At 39.7% G+C, this 18,777-nt stretch overlaps 1 protein-coding gene and 1 pseudogene across 5 annotated transcripts in view; one reads left to right on the top strand and one right to left on the bottom strand.

Moving 5' to 3' along the window:
* Window positions 1-18,777, top strand: part of HELZ (helicase with zinc finger) — a 206,108-nt gene that overhangs the window by 60,081 nt on the left and 127,250 nt on the right. For all 5 annotated transcript variants that reach the window (XM_006146767.3, XM_027771163.1, XM_027771161.1 and 2 more), the window contains 5 exons: window positions 3,377-3,428; window positions 5,010-5,085; window positions 7,592-7,790; window positions 8,237-8,344; window positions 9,354-9,651. In XM_006146767.3, coding sequence (XP_006146829.1) covers window positions 3,377-3,428; window positions 5,010-5,085; window positions 7,592-7,790; window positions 8,237-8,344; window positions 9,354-9,651 — 733 coding nt within the window. The remainder of the gene's footprint in view (window positions 1-3,376; window positions 3,429-5,009; window positions 5,086-7,591; window positions 7,791-8,236; window positions 8,345-9,353; window positions 9,652-18,777) is intronic.
* LOC102497218 (ATP-binding cassette sub-family G member 2 pseudogene) lies at window positions 13,566-16,008 on the bottom strand (annotated as a pseudogene).

Raw genomic sequence — 18,777 nt, 5'->3', positions numbered from 1 at the left:
TCCCCTTGCCAGCCAGACAGACAGAGAGAGAGACAAAAAGCGAGAAATCCCCCCTGAGGGGAGATGGCCACACCACACACAATCCCTTCTCCTCCAGTCTCCTCTTGGGATTTTGGGCATGCACACACACACATGCCCGGTGTGAGTTTAAACCACCGGGTCCTGGACTCTAACCATGGTCGACTCTGTGGGAGTCTAGCGACATAGCTATTACACTAACTGCTGGTCCCCATAATTTCCTTTTCTTATAACATATTTAATTAAATTTATTATTGTTGTTACTATTATTATTATTTTTTAAGAGATTTTTGTGGGGCTGGCAGGTGGCGTATTGCTTAAGGGCACTGGACTTCTCCTACATGGCCAACCATGGTTTGAGTCCCGGACCTGGTGGCTTGCTTTCTCACTTTCCTTCTCTCTTTCTGTCCCTCTCTGGTCAAATTAAAATAAATAAATTAAATCAGTAAAGCTAAATAAAACAATTCTTTAAAAAAAATTAAGATTTTTGCTATAGGGCATGTGTGCTCACTGGAGAGACAGAGACAGAAAGTGAGAAATCACCCCCCCCCCAAGTTAGAGGGGCCCCCCCATAATCCATTCCCATTCTCCATTCTCTCAGGATTTTGGGCACGCTCACACATGCTCTTGGCATGATTTTGAAGCTTCTGAGTCTGGGACTCGAACTATGGTTAACTGCTTGAGAGTCCAGTGACATAATCATTATGCCACCTGCTGGTCCTACTATTATTATTTTTAAGTTTGCTATAGGGCACGTGTGCTCACCAGAGAGAAATGGGGGTGGGGGGGGGCGGGGATGTGAGAAATCAAGCCACCAGGTTCGGGGCACAAACTGCAGTATGCCATTATGGGAGTTCAGCGCTCTAACCACTTTGCCACCTGCTGGCCCCAGTCTGTCATTTTCTTAAAAAATAAGTTGCTTTTATTTATTTATTTATCTGTCTATCTATCTATCTATCTAAAATAATTTTTTATTTTATTTTGTTTTTATTATTTCTTCAGCGTGAGAGAGGGAGAGTGAGAAAGCAAGCTGCCAGGACCAGGACTCGAACTATGGCTGGCCATGTAGAAGTCCAGCGTCTGAACTACCATGCCACCTACTGGCCCCTGAGTTGCTTTTAAAAACTTATTAATAAGTAGCTTGACTGAGAGTCAGAAGCATTTTCCTGCAGGAACAGTTATAGAGTGATTTAGTTCTAGCCCAACCTAAAAAGTCTATTTAGTCAGCTACAAATAATTACAGTGATAGTATTGTTGCAGTTACACCCAAGGAGCAGGTATGGCTTTCTTTCTATATATAAGACATTCCAGGTTTCACTTGGATTACTGGTTCAGCTTAGCATTTATGGGGGCCCTGTGTGGTCAGTGCTCTGCAAAGCTGAGCTGTCCGAGAAGAGCAGTCTGGTGGGCTCTGGGAGGTGCGCTGCTGCGTGCACTCAAGGCCACCTGTGGTCAGTACGTGCTCTAGTCACGGCCAGCAGGGAAACCCTGGAGGCAGGAGAGTGGGAACTGAATTGAAAAGATGGGGACAGCTGAGTACAGAGCAGAGTGACTGTGTACAGGTAAGAGTGGCAGTCATTCAAGATAAATGAGACAGTGGTAAGGAGTGCCTTACCTAGACAGAGCCAGTGGGAGTGGAGTGCAGAGGAGATTTTAGAGACATTATAGACCGTTTGGGCAAGATCTGGAGACTATTCAGAGCAGAATAGTAGAGGGAAGAGTTCAAAATGGCTTTCATAATTCCCGTCTTACTGCCGTGGGGAAGAAGAGTCCGTTAACTTGAGGTAGGGAGCACTGGAAGAAGACCAGGTTTGGGGTAAGGCTGATGAATTTTGTTTTGGGCACATGTTTAAAGAGCTCAGATGATCATCCATCCATCTAGCCATCCAGTGCCTACCGAGCACCCGTTATGTGCCAGGTCTTCTGGGAGGTACAGCAGTGCAAAAGCAGATGCAGACTGTTGACAACGGAGCTCTACGTACTGACAGTGATCCGGCTTGTAAAATGCTACTGAATAGTCCAGAAAAGTGCTAGAGCTGGTAGTTAGCACCAACTCAGGGTGAATTCGAGGATGTGGAGCTTAGGGTAAAGTTAGAGCCAAAATTACAGGTTAGAGGTTTATGTGAGGAAGTTAGAGCCAGTGCATCCCCAGCCTCGGACTGCATTGTGGGCAAAGGGCTCACTTCGGAGTGAGAGGGATGTGGCAGGAAGTGCTCCCAGCCTGTGTCAGCTGCAGGAGAAAAGACACTTCTGTAGTCTTGCATTTTCTTTCTTTCTCTTTTTTATTTTTAAGAATTACTTTATTTAACTTTATTTGACTCTCTCTTTCTTCTTTCTTTTAATTTGAACAGAGAGGGGGAGAGAGAGAGAGAAAGTGAGAAAGCAAGCCTCTGGGTCTGGGACTTGAACCATGGTCAGCCATGTGGGGGTCCAGTGCTTTTCACCACCACACCACCTGCTGGGCCCCATTTTCTAGGTGTTAGGAAGGGCAGAGGGAAGTGAGTATGTAGATGGAAGGGGATACTCTCAGGGTTCAGGACTGGGGACTTAGACTTTTCTTTTGCTACCGGCTAATTTTTTTTTGGAGAGGTTTTTGCTATAGGGCACGCGCGTTCACCTGAAAGACAGAGGAGACAGAGAGACAAAGTGAGAAATCACCCCCCCAGGGGAGATGGCCATGCCTCAATCCCCTCTCCTCCATTCTCCTCTCAGGATCTTGGGCATGCACGCTCGTGTGCCCAGCGTTCAAGCCACTGGGTCCAGGACTTGAACAATGGTTGACTACATGGGAGTCCAGAGACATAACCATTATAGTAACTGCTGGTCCTGATCCCAGCTAATTTTTATGTAGGTATCTTTGATAGTTTCCTTAATGAGGGACTCATAAGTACTTCTTTTTTTTTTCCTTTTCTTTTCCAGAGAGATTTTTGCTATAGGGCTTGTGTTCTTGCTAGAGAGACAGAGAGACAGAAAGACAGAAATCACCCCTTCCTCCCACCCCCTGGGGGATGGCCATGCTATAGTCCCTTCTCCTCCATTCTCTTCTTGCAATTTTGGGCACACGTGCACATGTGCCTGGTGTGTTTTAAGCCACTGGTTCTGGTCAAACTGCGATCAACTACATGGGATTCCAGCAACATGACCATTATGCCATCTACTGGTCCCACAAGTACTTCTTTTCTATACTTAACAGTTTACATAGAACAAGGAGCAAAGAGTATAGTTCACAAATTTTGATATTATCAAATGTTTCTAAGTATTCAAATTCTTTTTTTTAATGTTGAAAATGATCAAATTTAATTCAACATCAACTGGTTATTTCTTATTTTAAAAATGTCTTTCATTTGAAAAATTGCAGACAGCAACTAGTAACGTCCTCTCAGGATATCATGTGGAAGACCTGGATGAGGGTAAGTACCAAACTGTGTCGTTTCTGGTAGCCTTGATTCTGGGCTGTGCTCTTTTAAATTGATTATTGGGAAAAAATTTACTGAGTACCTGTAAGTGGAATGTAGGGGAGAATGTAAAAATTTAATTTTAAGACTATCCAGGCATGTTGGCATGGACGAAAGCCATTTTTCCTCTGGTACCTTTTCTTAGAAAAACAGAGCAATGAATGGGGTAAGAGGCGATTCTGGAGGCTCCTGGATGTAGGTCATCGCTTTGCTTCCATGTGGGCTAAACTTAAAACATATTCTTAGCAATCTGTAAGGGGAGGTTCTTTTCTCTCCCTCTCTCCTAGCGAACTACAGTTACTACATTTTGGAAGTTCTGAGTTGTAAGCTGAGCTGTTCCTGCTCTAATTAAAGCCCATCATCTCCCATCCTCTTGTTTGGCCAGAGGAAAGGAAAGGCAGGCCAGCATTCACTGAGAACTTGCTAAATGCTATGTGTGTGGAAGTGGCTTTCACAAAATGCATACGATTTCGTAGAGCCCTTCTTCATCTCTTTGATAGGTGATGAAACTGATATTTATTAAGGCTTCGTAGTTTCCCCAAACTACAGTACAGTGGTCCTAGTACACACAGCTAGGAAGGAATGAAGTGCGGTTCAGACTCCACCTGATGGTCTTTTTGGAGGGCGCCAGGGTGACTTGTGAGGAAATAGAATGTTGTTCACCCTCTATAGCTTTAACTTTTCTTTCTCTCTTTTTTTTAACTTGCTATAGGGTACATGTACTTGCTGGAGAGAGCAAGGGAGAGAGCCTTTCTGTAAGAGAGTGAGAGAGAGAAGGAAAATGAGAAAGCACTCCCCAGGGGGATGACCGTGTCCCTTCTCCATCCTCCTGGGGTGTTTGGACACAGATGTGCACCCAATACTCTGGGTCTGCCCTGTGGGATCCAGCTGCCTTACTTTGCCTATGCCACCAGCTGTCCCAAACTTTTTTCTTTTAAACTTATTTTCCTTAGCTTATTTGGAGCTTCTTGTTTAAAAGAATCAAAGCTCATTGAAATAAACGAACATTATCTTTTAGCTCCTATCTCAAAATTCAACATTTCAACTGAATTTCAGTTATAGAAAGGATTGTGTTATATCATCACTTGTGTCAGACACTCCTAAAGAACATGGGCGATAATGCGCAGCTTCTTTCTTCTCATTCAGTACGCCGTAGTGGGATCCGTTCTGTACGGTTTCCTTCCACCATAACTTTTTGGTTTATGAAAGAATTCCTAGTAGGCACACATCCCATGTTTAAGAAATGATAAGCATGCCGACCTCCACCCTTGAGTTGCTAGGGAAGAGACTGCACTGGAAGTGTGTCCACCAGTTGTTGGGGCGGAGTGAGGGCCACCAGCTCGACCTACGTCTCATGGCTGATTGATTTAACTCCTTTGATTGGTAGATTATTTTCAAAAGAGGCAAGTATGTCATGTTCTTTTTACATCATCCGCGATGATGTACGTGGAGGGATTAAAGTATTTCTTATACATAACAGCATCAGAATTGTTAGCTAGCCTTAAATGATAAGATTATATCCTGATTACTCCCTAGGGTCTTGTAATGGTTGGCATTTCCGCCCACCACCTAGGGGAATCACAAGCAGCGAGGAATATACTTTGTGTAAAAGGTAATGTGAATTTTTTTTTTAAACCAATGATGTGTCTTTGTTGAAAGGATAATTTTCCTTCACTTTTTGAAAAGTAGTGATTCAAATATAAAGAAAATAATATGTGAAGGAAGGAAAATTATGATTGAGTAAAATGGTTTATTTTTAATTTGAAACAAACTATAAAGGTCATTGTCATTGAGTATTGAAAGTCAAAAATCATATGATGAATTTTCTTTTAACTATAAACAATGATCTAAATGCAGTTGTTAAGACTTTATTCAGAATCTCTTATAATACTAGCTATATTATTATGACTGACCTTAATTGCTGGTCTCTTGTTAACATGAATTACCTAGGTTATGGTGACTGAAGTTGAAATTACTTTATGTAAACTGAAATAGAGCATAAAATAGATAAAGAAATGTTAAATTGTTTTAATGACTTTTCTGAAAAATATCATCCTCACATATTCCTTATTTAGAATGTGTGAGCAATTATGTAAAAAGAAGTATTAAGGTCACATTTTAAAAGGTGAATTCTTTAGTTCTTTTTATAAGAACTAGTAACTAGTGGGATTTTAGATATAAATTCTCACTACTCTAGATTACTTGTGGTTATGAAGGAAATTTGATTGATATAATTCTAAGCACTTGTGCTTGCTGGAGAGAGACTCTTTAAAGAGATATAGTGAGAAGGAGAGTGAGAAATCACCCTCTGGAGGGTGGCCACGTTGCAATCCTTTCTCCTTCATACTCCTCCTGGGATTTTGGGTACACATGCACACAGGCCCAGCGTGATTTTGAGGTCACTGGGTTCAGGACTAAAACTGTGGTTGGCACTGTGGGACTGTAGTGCCTTAACAACCAGGCCACCTTCTGGCCCTGGAATCTTTGTTTTTCAGGGAAATAATTAAAAAACAAAACAATAAAAAGACAAATATTTGGCTTATTAAGGCATACTTAAAATAATTATAAATACATAATTTTAAGTGTGTCTTGTGAAAAGCACAAGCAAATGTAATGAATACTATAATTTTAAGTTCATGTACTTTGTTGTGCCATCAAGAAAAGTTTGAAAGATACTCACTCACCTTTTTTTTTAAAATGTTTGTTTAATTCCATTTGTTATTATTGTTATTTTTTAATTTGACCAGAGAGAGAAAGGGAAAGTGAGAAAGGAAGTCACCAGGTCTGGGACTTGAACCATGGTTGACTATGTGGGAGTCCAGCATCTTAACCATCACACCACCTGCTGGCCCCTACGCTCATCTTTTTAAGTATGATGAACTATTTGATCATTTATAGTATGCTGTGGTTCATTTTGTATTTCTTCCTATATGTACTTTTTCCATTTGAAAAATGGTCTATAACATCTTTCTTGTCTCTCTTTTACTATGTTTTTAAAGAATTATTTTTACTTAACTTTATTTATTTATTTATTTTAATTTGATCAGAGAAGGACAGAGTGAGAGAAAGAGAGAGAGAGGGAAAGTGAGAAAGTAAGCCTCTAGGTCTGGGACATGAACCACTGTCGGCCATGTGGGAGTCCAGTACCCTTAACCACCATGCCACCTGTTGGACCCCTCTCTTTTTTTATTTAATATTTAGTTTTTATTTTTTTTCTCTCAGAATATCTTTTATCAGTTTGTTTCTATTTTTATTGATTTAAAAAATTGGCTTTGCCTGTAATTTTGGAGGGTATTTAAAACTTTGTAAGAAAAATTAACGTTCAAAGTCTTTTGTTTTTATTGTTTTTGATCCACCTCAGTGTCAATTGAATTTTCTGAATTATAAACATCAAGAAATCATTAACTTGGTATCCTTTCTAGTGAACTTTTATGAAATAACCCCTTAAAGAATTTAATATGACTTTTGAATAAATTCGTGACTCTCTAATTTAGAACTTTTATTCTAAATTTTTTCAAAACTTTAAGCAAATATAATCCAGTATTTCAAATGAAATGTAGGTAATAGTAATGTAGAAAACAATGAAAGCATTGCTTTTGGAGGTGAAAAGTAGAAGCCTTAAAATGATAATTTAATAATACATTAGGTTTTTCACAATAAAATTCCCCTCTGTATATATTTCTTTTAGGGCATATCCTTTCAAGAAGTGGGGAATACCTGTGTGTGATCAGCTACTCCACTTGATGTCACTGTTGCTTTAAAAAAATTTTGCTCTAAGAGGAACTGTCTGTAATAGAGTCCTTATATCACAAAGGAGGCTACTTTTCAGTGCCTTCTTTTTTTGGGGGGGGTGAGTAGGTCATGAATATTTTATGCTTTTCCTTTTCCAAAGAAATAAGTCAGTGACTATGGGGAGTTGATGTTTTAATTAACTGTTGTAAATATTCTCTAAACCCCTTCTCCCTCCTTTGGCTAATACAGTGTGATTAAGTATGGTCTTTCAAGAGAAGAAATTTAGTTTTTATTATTGAAAAAGTCAGAGGACAAATGCTGGAAGTTTTGTCTTTTAAATGGTTCAAGAAAGTGTATGATAAAACAGTCTCTCCTATTCTACTTAGATTTTTAGAGCAAGGAATCTGTAGGTATGGTGCCCAGTGTACTTCAGCACATTCCCAGGAAGAACTAGCAGAATGGCAGAAAAGATATGCTTCCCGGTTGATAAAACTGAAACAGCAAAATGAGAATAAACAGCTCTCAGGCAGTTACATGGAAACCTTGATAGAAAAGTGGATGAATTCTTTATCTCCTGAGAAAGTGGTGAGGAAAACAAACTACGCTTCTTTTTGTTTGTCTGAAACAATGAAGTTGTTTGAGTCTTGACTTTATGTGCCATATTTTGGTTTATTTCCATATCTTTATACAAATAATTTGATTCTGATAAAATGATGTTTTTAGTAACCAATGTACACCCACTTGCTAAAATAAGGAGCAGAACTAAACTGTTTGGTCATTTGCTCGTACTCTGTTACAATGATTGTCTTTACTCAGGCAGTTATGGACTGCCATGTTTTGGTTGTTAATTTTCTTCTATCTTCTATTTTAGCCTTAATATATTTTGTTCTTATAAAAATAGCTGACAGTGAATGTATAAAATACCTTGCTTGGTCAGCAGTTACGACTGCATCTCTGTCGTTGACAGTTACCACGCGAAAAGGTGTTGCTTGTACAATACAAACTTCAGGCTAATTACTCTCTCCCTTCAGCTTAGTGAATGTATAGAAGGAGTCAAGGTAGAGCATAATCCTGACCTGTCGGTTACTGTCAACACCAAAAAATCTCACCAGACGTGGACCTTTGCTCTCACTTGTAAGGTACGAATTTAGTGCTAATTAAGGAATATAAATTTTCTTCAGTCTCTTCAAATCAGTTTTGAGCCCTTAAATCTCTGTGTTAGAAGAGCATTAGAAATGTTTTAACCTAAGTACATTTTATGTAAGATCTATATTGTGCTAAAGTGTCTTTTCCTATTTCTATCATTAAAGGTATAATTTTTTTTGTTTTGTTTTTTAGATTTTGAGATAAGATCTCTGTAGGTATTTAAGATATCTCTTATTTATTTATTTGGTTAAGAGGTCTTTGACATATTTTCTCCTAAACTTGGAACATAGGATGGGGTTCATGGCTTATAGTTAACTATTCAAAATTTGATGATTTAATGTGACAGCTTTAAGATTTTAAACAATGACAATCCATTTTTATATTTGGTTTGTTGAAATCACTAATTTTGTCATAATGAGTTTTTCATATGAGACGTGTTCTCCAGTGCTTCTCATCTTAAATTATAATGGTCAAAGGTTAATACTGAAGCAAAATCAAAAATTTCTGTGAATATGTTCAGTGGAAAGCTTTGTGTTCTTTTTGGTGGCATTTATTTTGCTGTACATCCGTATCTTGAAATGAAAAAATCTGAGAACATTTAGCTTTAGCCTTGAACCCAATTCAGTGCTTTGAGAGGTAACTGCCCCCTTATGAAGACTTTTTACTTGAGGCTTCATAAAACTTTTTAGGCAGACACTGTTGAAAGTTGGAGGTTCCTGGCTATACAGGGTGATAGCTTTTGCCACATGAAAGATGAACATATCACAGAAAGAACAGGGAGGCTAGTGAGGTAGGCTAAGTATGTATTTTAACCACTGATTCATAAAAATACATTCTGATCTTTTTCTTAAATAGCTTTGAGCACAGTTTGTATTTTTGGCATAACATTTTAAAAGCATGGGAAAGTAAAAGTCCCTTATGGAAATATTTTCATTGATGAGCACAATTACAATTGGATTTTCACCCCCTTGTACTCAATGAATTATTTTAACTTCCTTGTAGCCTGCAAGAATGCTGTATCGTGTAGCATTGCTTTATGATGCTCATCGTCCTCATTTTAGTATCATTGCAATATCTGCCGGAGATAGTACTACCCAGGTATCACAAGAAGTCCCAGAAAACTGTCAAGAATGGATAGGAGGAAAGATGGCCCAAAATGGATTAGATCATTACGTGTATAAAGTCGGGATAGCATTTAACACAGAAATATTTGGAACTTTTCGCCAAACCATAGTTTTCGACTTTGGATTGGAACCAGTACTCATGCAAAGAGTAATGATTGATGCAGCTTCTACAGAAGGTAATATTTAGACTTTTTTCCCCTCATACAATGTACTAAAAGGCAACATTAAAAGATATGCATTGGCCCCTAAATATTCCATGGATAGGAAAAACATAATAAGGAAAAAAATCCCAAGTTACTTGACTCATTTACTGTGTGATGGACTTAGGGCAGTTCACATTGTACCCGGATCTCTTCATACCGTCGTGGGACAAAGCTTGCTTGAGGTTCCACAGACTTGTATGAGTAGGTGATCAGGTCTCTTTTGGTCTAATAAGTTCATTCCAAAGATAAGATGATTTCAGCACATCCAACATTAGCTTGGATCGAATATCACTTTAATAGTAATTGTGTGGCCACCAACAATGTTATTTCCATGTGCTGCTAACTGTTCAATTAACTTTGTTCAATTAACCGTACATTAACTCTGAATGAAAAGTCCTAAATATACACCTTCCTAAGTTAGTTTGTACACTCCTTCATGTTCAGGAGACTGAGGTACCTTCAGAAGGATCTTCACTGTGTTCATGGGAAGAGGTCCTTGGTTTTAACACGTAAGCATCTGCAGAGGTTGAAGGATTACCGTGTACTGTGTCATGTTACTGTCTGTACCTAAATCGTATGCCTAGATCCCAAAAGATAAGACAAGGAAAGGGCATATTAGTTCACATGTATTCTGCTCTTAGTTGGATTTATAGGCACTTTGTTTTATTTAGCAAACACTATTTATTTCGAAGACACTTCCTTAGCTGAGCTGTGTGACTGCTGCTGTGCTAACTGCAACAGACTGTTGTGGGGACAGAGGGTCGTTTTGTGTTTATACGGTGCCCATTCAGGGGAAGTTCTTTTTTGTTTATTTACTTATTTATTTTTAATGAGTAAATGCCAGGATTTGATATTTTTGGCTTTAGTGAACAGGTGAAATTGGTCTTTCTCTTTACTTTAGCTGCTAGTGTGGTTAAAATGATATTTGTGACCAAACTTACCAATGAAGTGAAATCTTATATATGTGTTAATATTAACCCTGACTTCATTTGTCCTTATTTCTCACTTTCTTTGATTCCTTTTACCTGTTTTTATCCTGTTATAATTTTTTTGTTATTGTCTCTATGCTGTTTGAAATAAGAATAAGTTAATATTCATAGCCAATGGATATGATAGCTGACAAAATAATAAAATGTAGTTTATATCCACTAGCATAGAAGTTGGCAGATTCTTTCTGCTAAGGGTCAGTTAATAAACCTGTTAGGTGTTACAGGACAGGTGATTCCCTGTACAACTACTCAGGTCTCAGTTGTAGTGAGAAAGTATTCATAGATACTATGTAAGCAAATGGGTATAACCGTGTCCCCATAAAACTATTTTCAGGGACCAGCAGGTGGCGTGGTGGTTAAGGGCACTGGACTCCTACATGGCCCACTGGCTTGAGTCCTGGATCTGTGGCGGCTTGCTTTCTCATTTTCCCTCTCTCTCACTGTCCCTCTCTGGTCAAATTTAAATAAATAAATAAAAGTTAAATAAAATAATAATTAAAAAAAACTATTTTCTAAAACAACAATGGACCAGATATGCCTTGCACATCATAGTTTGTCCACCTTGTGGTACTAAGTTGCTTTTTGAGACCAGAACTTGAGAACTATATTAAGCATCCTTTTTAAATCATAAGGAGTTTAAATAATAAAAAGAGAGACCAACGAGCATCCTCTGCTTTCAGATATAACTGGGATAGAATTTTGGCTTATGTGTGTATTGTATTTGAAAACTTTGCTTTTAGATGGGTGGTTACAGTTCATGATTCATTTTACCATAGAAATAACTTTGTGTTATCAAGAGTGCATACTACTTAATAAGAGCCTTTTTTTGGAGAGGTTTTTCGCTATAAGGCGCGTGCGCTCGCCAGACAGACAGAGACATAGAGACAGAAAGCGAGAAATCACCCCCTAGCGGGGATGGTCACACCCAATCCCTTCTCCTCCATTCTCCTCTCAGGATCTTGGGCACGCATGCACACGCGCCTGGCGTGAGTTCTAAGCCACCGGGTCCGGGGACGCGAACCACAGTCAGCTATGTGGGAGTCCAGCGACAGCCATTACGCTAACTGCTGGTTCCCAAGAGCCTATTTTTTTAAAGAGAGATTTTTATTGTAGGGAGCTTGCGTTTGCGCTTGCTTGCTGGAGAGGTGGAGAGAAACAGAGAGACAGGAAGTGAGAAATCACTCCCCAGAGAGGACGGCCACACTGCAATCCCTCCTCCATTTTCCTCTTGGGGTTTTGGCGATGAACACACACACATCTGGCATGAGTTTTAAGCGACTGGATCTGGAACTCAAACCACAGCTGACTACGTGGGAATTCAGTGATGTAACCCTTACGCTATCTACTGGTCCCAGTAAAAGCCTTTAATTAATAATATAAATGTTAATGCAATAAAAAGTAAAAACATGATGCTATTAAAACTAATGTGAGAAGGTGGTGATAAAGAGGATTTCAGTGTACTTTTATGGGCTTGAAAAGAGTGAGAATGTATCTATGACTTTTGCTTCAGATAAACAGTATTAATATTTAGTAGGTGAAAAAGAGCAGTGGACAAATTCAGAGTCAAGTAAAATTGGATTTATATCCTGATTCTCTGTTACCTATGTGCCCCTGGGCAGAGTACTTAACATCTCTGAACTTCTGGAGGAAACATCTGTAAAATGGTGCTAGTAATGTCTGCCTTTAAGGATTGTGACGACTAGAAATAAGCCTCTTACATTTGGCTCATAGAAGGCATTTAGTAAATAATAACTATTATTATTATTACTATTATTTTATTTATTTTTGCCATAGGGCATGTATGTTACTGAACAGAGACATGGGTTGGGGGGAGGGGTGAGAAATCATCCCCCGGGGGAATGGCCATATCACAATCTCTTCTCTTCCATTTACCTCTCTGAATTTTGGGCATGCACACACACGTGCCTGGTGTGTATGTGTGTGTGTGTTTAAGAATTATTTTTATTTAACTTTATTAATTAATTTTGATTTTAATTTGACCAGAGTGAGAGAGAGAAAGAGAGAGAGAGGGAAAATGAGAAAGCAAACTGCCAGGTCCAGGACTCAAACTGTGATCAGCTATGTGGGAATCCAGCACCCTTGACCACCACGCCACCTGCCAGCCCCCTGGTGTGTTTTTTCAAGCTGCTGGGTCTGGGGCTTGAACCATGTTGGCCAGCCAGGTGGGATTCAGTGTCTTAACCACTACACCACATGTTAACCAGTAGCTATTATTTTTATCATTTGCCAAGATAAAGATAATGTCTAGCTTATACACAGAATAAAGAAAATGAGCACAGCTGAGTAAAAATCATGGACAATTTAGTCCATATTTTAAAAAAGAAACAAATTAGTGGAACTATTAACATAATGTGTGTCCAACATAATGTTCAATGTTGAAGATGAGTGTGAATACCTTGATTCAATTATATACTTTGTGCATGCCTTAGAAAATCATACTGTAGCCCCAAAGGTATACATTGATTATAGGTAATCCAGAGATCATAGTATAAAATAATTGAAAAGAAAGTAGATAAAAGAAGATTTTGGTTTGTGTGTGTGTGTGTGTGTGTGTGTGTGTTCTAAAGAATTATTTTTATTTAACTTTATTTATATACTTATTTATTTTAATTTGACCATAGAGGGACCGAGAGAGAAAGACAGAAAAAGAGAGAGGGAAAGTGAGAAAGCAAGCTGCCAGGTCTGGGACTCGAACCATGGGAGTCTAGCACCCTTAACCTCCACACCACTATTGGCCACTATGTGTTTGTTTTTAATGAGTACTAGGACTAGGATACTAGCAGAAGAATTAAAAAGCAGAGATAAAACCTGGCTGTTAGGCCACAGCACCGGCAGATCTTGGCAAAAGAATGCAATATAGGAAAAGAAAGCTGTCCAAGGTGAGTGATATTTTGAGCCTGATAACTGGTAAAAATGAATCTCTTTATTGTTGTCTCTTATGCCGTATATTAGTTTGAAAAATGTAATAAATTTTGTATGTCATTCAGATATAGTAGAGGAAATTAATACAGATGAGGATATCCTGCCCTCTTTTATTCCACTGTGCTACCCCCCTTTTAAGAGTACTGTATCTGTTTTTTGGTGACCTTTTATAGTTTGATATCTTTGCCTGTTTTCCTTAAATTTTAATCAAAGCGCTTCTTTTCAATGTGAGTATAAATCATAGTACATTTAAGGGGAATTTAAGAATATTTTTTCAGAAGTAACAGTTTCAGGTAGGCGATTGCGAGGAAGATGGCAGTCATACAAGCTAAGGCCACATGATTCTTCCACAAGCCCCAAGGGGCGAGGTCAATGCCCTGGCTTGTTAGATACTCTTCTCCTGTACATACTGCATGGCTGCAGGGACTGTTTTCTGTTGTATTGAATCCTGGGCAGAAGTTTTGCCCCAAGAATTCATTGTGCTGCAGAGCCGTGTAGCCGTATTGAGAGATGCTGACGTATTGCAGCCATGACAGCCAAGGGGTGATGGTTCTGAGATTGACCAGCAGACCTGAAAAAATCATCATAAACATGAAAGAGATGGTCGTAAGAAGTTTTGCTAAGGATACCACACTCTGACCTGCTGCTATGGCCAGTGCCATGGAGCTGGCTGAATAAGCCACCATTACTAGGGTAAGCATCATGATGAAGAAGGCCTCCACCTCTGGTTTCAGTCCTAACATGAAGTATATTATACAGGTAAACAGAACACTTGTCAACAGCCTCATGGGTAGCAAATCAGATAACAGTTTCCCAAAGAAATAAGATGATACTCTATAGTATCCGCTGATATACTCATGGATAAAGAGCTTCTTCTCGACCACTAAGAGCTCCACCGCTGACACACTACTGGAACACTGGTTGGTCGTCAGAAAGAAGAGCACCCCAGCTCTGTTCTGGATTCCAGTAGGATCGTTTTTTAAATCGAAGAATATAGCACCTATAACCAGTCCCAGTAGGACGGTGACAGTGACCTGAGCTATGGAGGTGTGGGGATTACCCAGTAAGTTTTTTAACGAACGCCTGGAAATCCACCCAAGTTGATGACAGAAGGAGGTGGCATAGTTGATCTTGTTGAAGCCCGAGCTCCTCGTTTTCTGGCCCTTGGAGAGTTGATCTAATTCTTCCTTGGTTTCTCTGTAGAAGGAGGAGTTGACATAAAACTCTGCTAATTTTTCTGTGAGTGACTTAACTCTCTTGGGAGGCTCTACCTTGGCTTCACGGTCTTTTTCCTCTCTGTTTAGTATCACAGCAGAGGACTCTTCATTAATGATGTCCAGAAAGAAGTCTGCAGGGTTGTTATAGGGCTCACAGTGGTAGCCAGCGGATGAGAAGTACCCCAGAGCCTCCTGGGCAGGCCCATGGAACATTAGCCTTCCTGAGGCCAATAAGGTGAGGCTGTCAAACAGCTTGAAGATGGAATACCGAGGCTGATGAATGGAGAAGATGATCGTTCGTCCCTGCCTGGACATCCTCTTGAGGAGCAGAAGGACAGCATTTGCTGTGCTCGAGTCTAAGCCGGTTGTGGGCTCATCCAGGAACAAGATGGAGGGATCAGTAATCAGCTCTATTCCTATACTGGTCCTTTTTCTTTCTCCTCCAGACACACCACGGATGAACTGAGTCCCGACCTTAGAATCCGCCACTTTGTCCAGACCTAACTCTTGAATGACCTTGCTAATCCGCTCATTTTTCTCATGATCTGTCATAGTTGTGGGAAGCCCAAGAGCTGCCGAGAACTGTAAATTTTCTCTCACGGTCAGAGTACCCATCACGACGTCATCTTGTACCACGTAACCTGAGTGACATTTAAAGTCCGCAGGTTGAGGGGCTCCGTCTATCAAAACATCCCCAGATAATCCATGTGGATCCTTCCTCGCAGCTAAGATGTCTAACAAGGAAGATTTGCCTCCACCTGTGGGTCCCAGGATGGCATTGAGACCAGGCTTCATGATCCCGTTCATGTTTTTCAGTATTTCTTTCTCAACTGTTTTCTGGGCAATCAGAAAGCCACGCTTCTCTTTTACTCGGTAACAGACGTTGTGAAAACTTAGCACAGCGCCCTTCTGGCCCTCGGAGGCCATCCCTGGTAGGCGTAGGCGATTGGTGTTTGTTTCTTTGCCACACTGAGGTAGAGATCTGGAGATTTCTGCCTTTTGAGCCCGTCACGGTCAGGGGCGCAGGCAGCGATGGTGAGCGTCAGCGGGGCGCGGCCCCGCGCGGCTTACAACGCTCCCCTGGCCTGGGCTTTGCTCCACTCCTTGGCGCGACTCCCTCGGGTCAGCCTGCGTCCACGGTTTGGCGGAGGCCAGAACGCCGGGACGCCAGGAGGCCGTGGTTGCCTGTTTAACCTTGATTAACGGTTTACCACTCTAGTTATTATGGAAAACTGGAAACACTTAAGCATTTTCTTGAACTATAATAATTTGGAAACAAAACAATTTCAAGGACAGAGGAAAAAATTATTACGAAAGAACAATATAAAATATAAAAAGTGTTTTTTCTTAATTGCCAAAGGGAAGAGTGTGGGGAGAAAGCCACCCCCTCAATGGGACCTGGTCCCTCTGCAGTCCCTTCTCCATTTCTCCGTCCTTCAGAATTTTGGGCAGGTGTGCTCAAGCACCTGGCCTATTTCTCAAGCTCTGGGGCTGGGAGTCACACCGTGGTGGGCCATGTGGCTTGGCCCTGTGGGATCTCACTCTTAACCAAGGACCGCTGTGCCACTGCTCTGCAGGATGGGGGCCAAAGTGTGTTTTCAGATAGGAGATTTTGAACATTTATTTGAACGTAATGAACATAACGAAAAGAAAATCTTACATCTAGGTTTAGGCAAGCTTAGTTAATACTTTGGTTATTATTCAGATTAGTGAATTGGTTGTATCTTTGATAATTTTCCTAATTGCAAAATCAGTGTCACTAAATATCTTACTGTTTGTGTTAAGTTCTTACATTTTTTATTTTGTGATTACACTTGTTTAGTGCGTTTGTGTCCAGAGTCCTAACAGAATTCTGGAGAAAGGAAAGCAGCATCTAAATAGTATATTATTTGTATCCTGCTTCTATCTTAGTGCTAGTTAGTATTTTTGATTATCACAACAGAGTTCTCCTCAGCAAAAAATTCAGGGCAAAAGATTTTTTTTTACATGAAATCACATTTTTTTTTTTCTAGAGAGATTTTTGCTATAGGGCGCGTGCACTTCCTGGAGAGACAGAGACAGAGAGACAGAAAGAGAGAAATCTCTCCCACAGGGGATGACCACACTGTAATCCCTTCTCCCTTCTCCTCTCAGGATTTTGGGCACTCATGCACACGTTCCTGGTGTGAGTGTGAAGCTAACGGGTCTGAGACTTAACCTGTGGTTGACGATGTGGGAGTCCAGTGACGGAACCATTTCACCATTTGCTGGTTCCCTTAAATCACAGTTTTATAAAACATTCCAAGGGACCAGCAGGTGGCATGGGTGGTTAAGGTGCTGGACCTGGTGGCTTGCTTTCTCACTTTCTCTCTCTTTCTCTCTCTGGTCAAATTAAAATAAATAAATAAATAAATAAATAAATAAATATTAATTCTTAAACAAAAACTTTCTGAGACAGTGAATATGTTAAGTGTCAGTGTTCAGTCTGTATCTTTTTTCTAGAATATGTGTGCGAACAATATTCAGAAAGGTTGAGAAAGAGATAATTACTTTGTTGGTGATAGTGTGATGGCCTGGCCAATTTCACCTCCTGCCTCTGCCAATTCATAATTGGATCTTTGTGGGTCTGGAATTAGGAGAAAAGTGTTGTTCTAGGTGCAAGCTGGCCATACGCTGTTAGATATTTTTAAGTCTCCAAACAGTTTTTATAGTATTAAAAATTGTAATTTTGCTTAAAGTTTTCAGATTTAAACTCTTATCTGGGAATGTAAAAAAAATTGTAATTTTGGTTCTGCACACACACACACACAAATTTAGTGACGGTGTGAAACTGGAATTTGAATGAGAGCTATCTTTGTATTTATTGCTTCTTCCACTTGATTGCCTGTTTATTGTTTAAGCAAGATTTTGTCTTTTAAAGTTTGAAGCATAGACTTCTCTGCCATAAGTTATAAATTTGGACCATGCACAGCTATGTATTAGCTCAGTGTTTGCTAAACAGAGTTCCGCGGAAGTTAACAGTAACAGTTCTGCTGTAAAGTTCCATGTGCAGATAAGTTTTGAAATGTTGCATGCTTTATTTCTCTCAGATATTGAGAGTGTATCTTGACATCCCAGTTAATGACTTAGATCACTAATTCATTGATGCTATTGATAGTCTTCAAGATTATTTGTAATCCCTAATTTTCCTCTTCCCTGCACTGTTCATAGTCGTAAAAACCATAATAAATAAGGGGTTGGTAGGTGGAGTGGTGATTAAAGGTGTTGTACTCCCACATGGCCAACTGCAGTTTAAGTCCTGAATCTAATGGCTTGCTTTCTCATGTTCCCTCTCTCGGTCTCTCTCTGATCAAACTGGAAAATAATAATAAAGTTAAATAAAAAAATAAAATCCCCCCACAATAAACAGAGCAAAATTTAACATTGTTTAAGAATTGTTTTGAATTTGCTGTGCTACCTGCTGAAGGCACTTTTAAAATCAGGATAAGGAAATAACAGCCCTGTATGGATAAAACAAGAACAACAAATACTGTTGCTCATTCCACTTTCCCAAAAAGCCTGAATACTTCTAGCCTAGAGTAGAAAGACTTGTCATAGTTTGATTTTTATATTATGACTGAGAAAGCTTTTTCAAAGGAAAGATAAACCATTTTAGGTTTGTTAATATCCCAGCTTTTTAAACATTAGTTTGGAATAACTAGCGGCTTTATTTATTTTAATTTGCTGTAGGGTACGTGTGCTTGCCAGAGAGAGATACAGGCAGAGAAAGAAAGAGAAGGAAGGTGAAAAATCACTCCAGTGAGGTGACCACACCGCAGTCCCCGCTTCTCCATTCTCTTCTTGGGATTTTGGGCATGCTCATGTGCTCTGCGTGTTCCTCAAACTACTGGTCCAGGACTCAAACCACTGAGCCTGCCATGTGGGATCCAGCTGCCCCAATCACCACGCCACAAGCTTTTTTTTTTTTTTTT

Source organism: Tupaia chinensis, unplaced genomic scaffold (assembly GCF_000334495.1).
Source record: "Tupaia chinensis unplaced genomic scaffold, TupChi_1.0 Scaffold000187_1, whole genome shotgun sequence".
NCBI lineage: Eukaryota > Metazoa > Chordata > Mammalia > Scandentia > Tupaiidae > Tupaia > Tupaia belangeri.
Note: the sequence above shows the minus strand (reverse complement) of the source record. Positions and strands in the feature narration are given on the sequence as shown.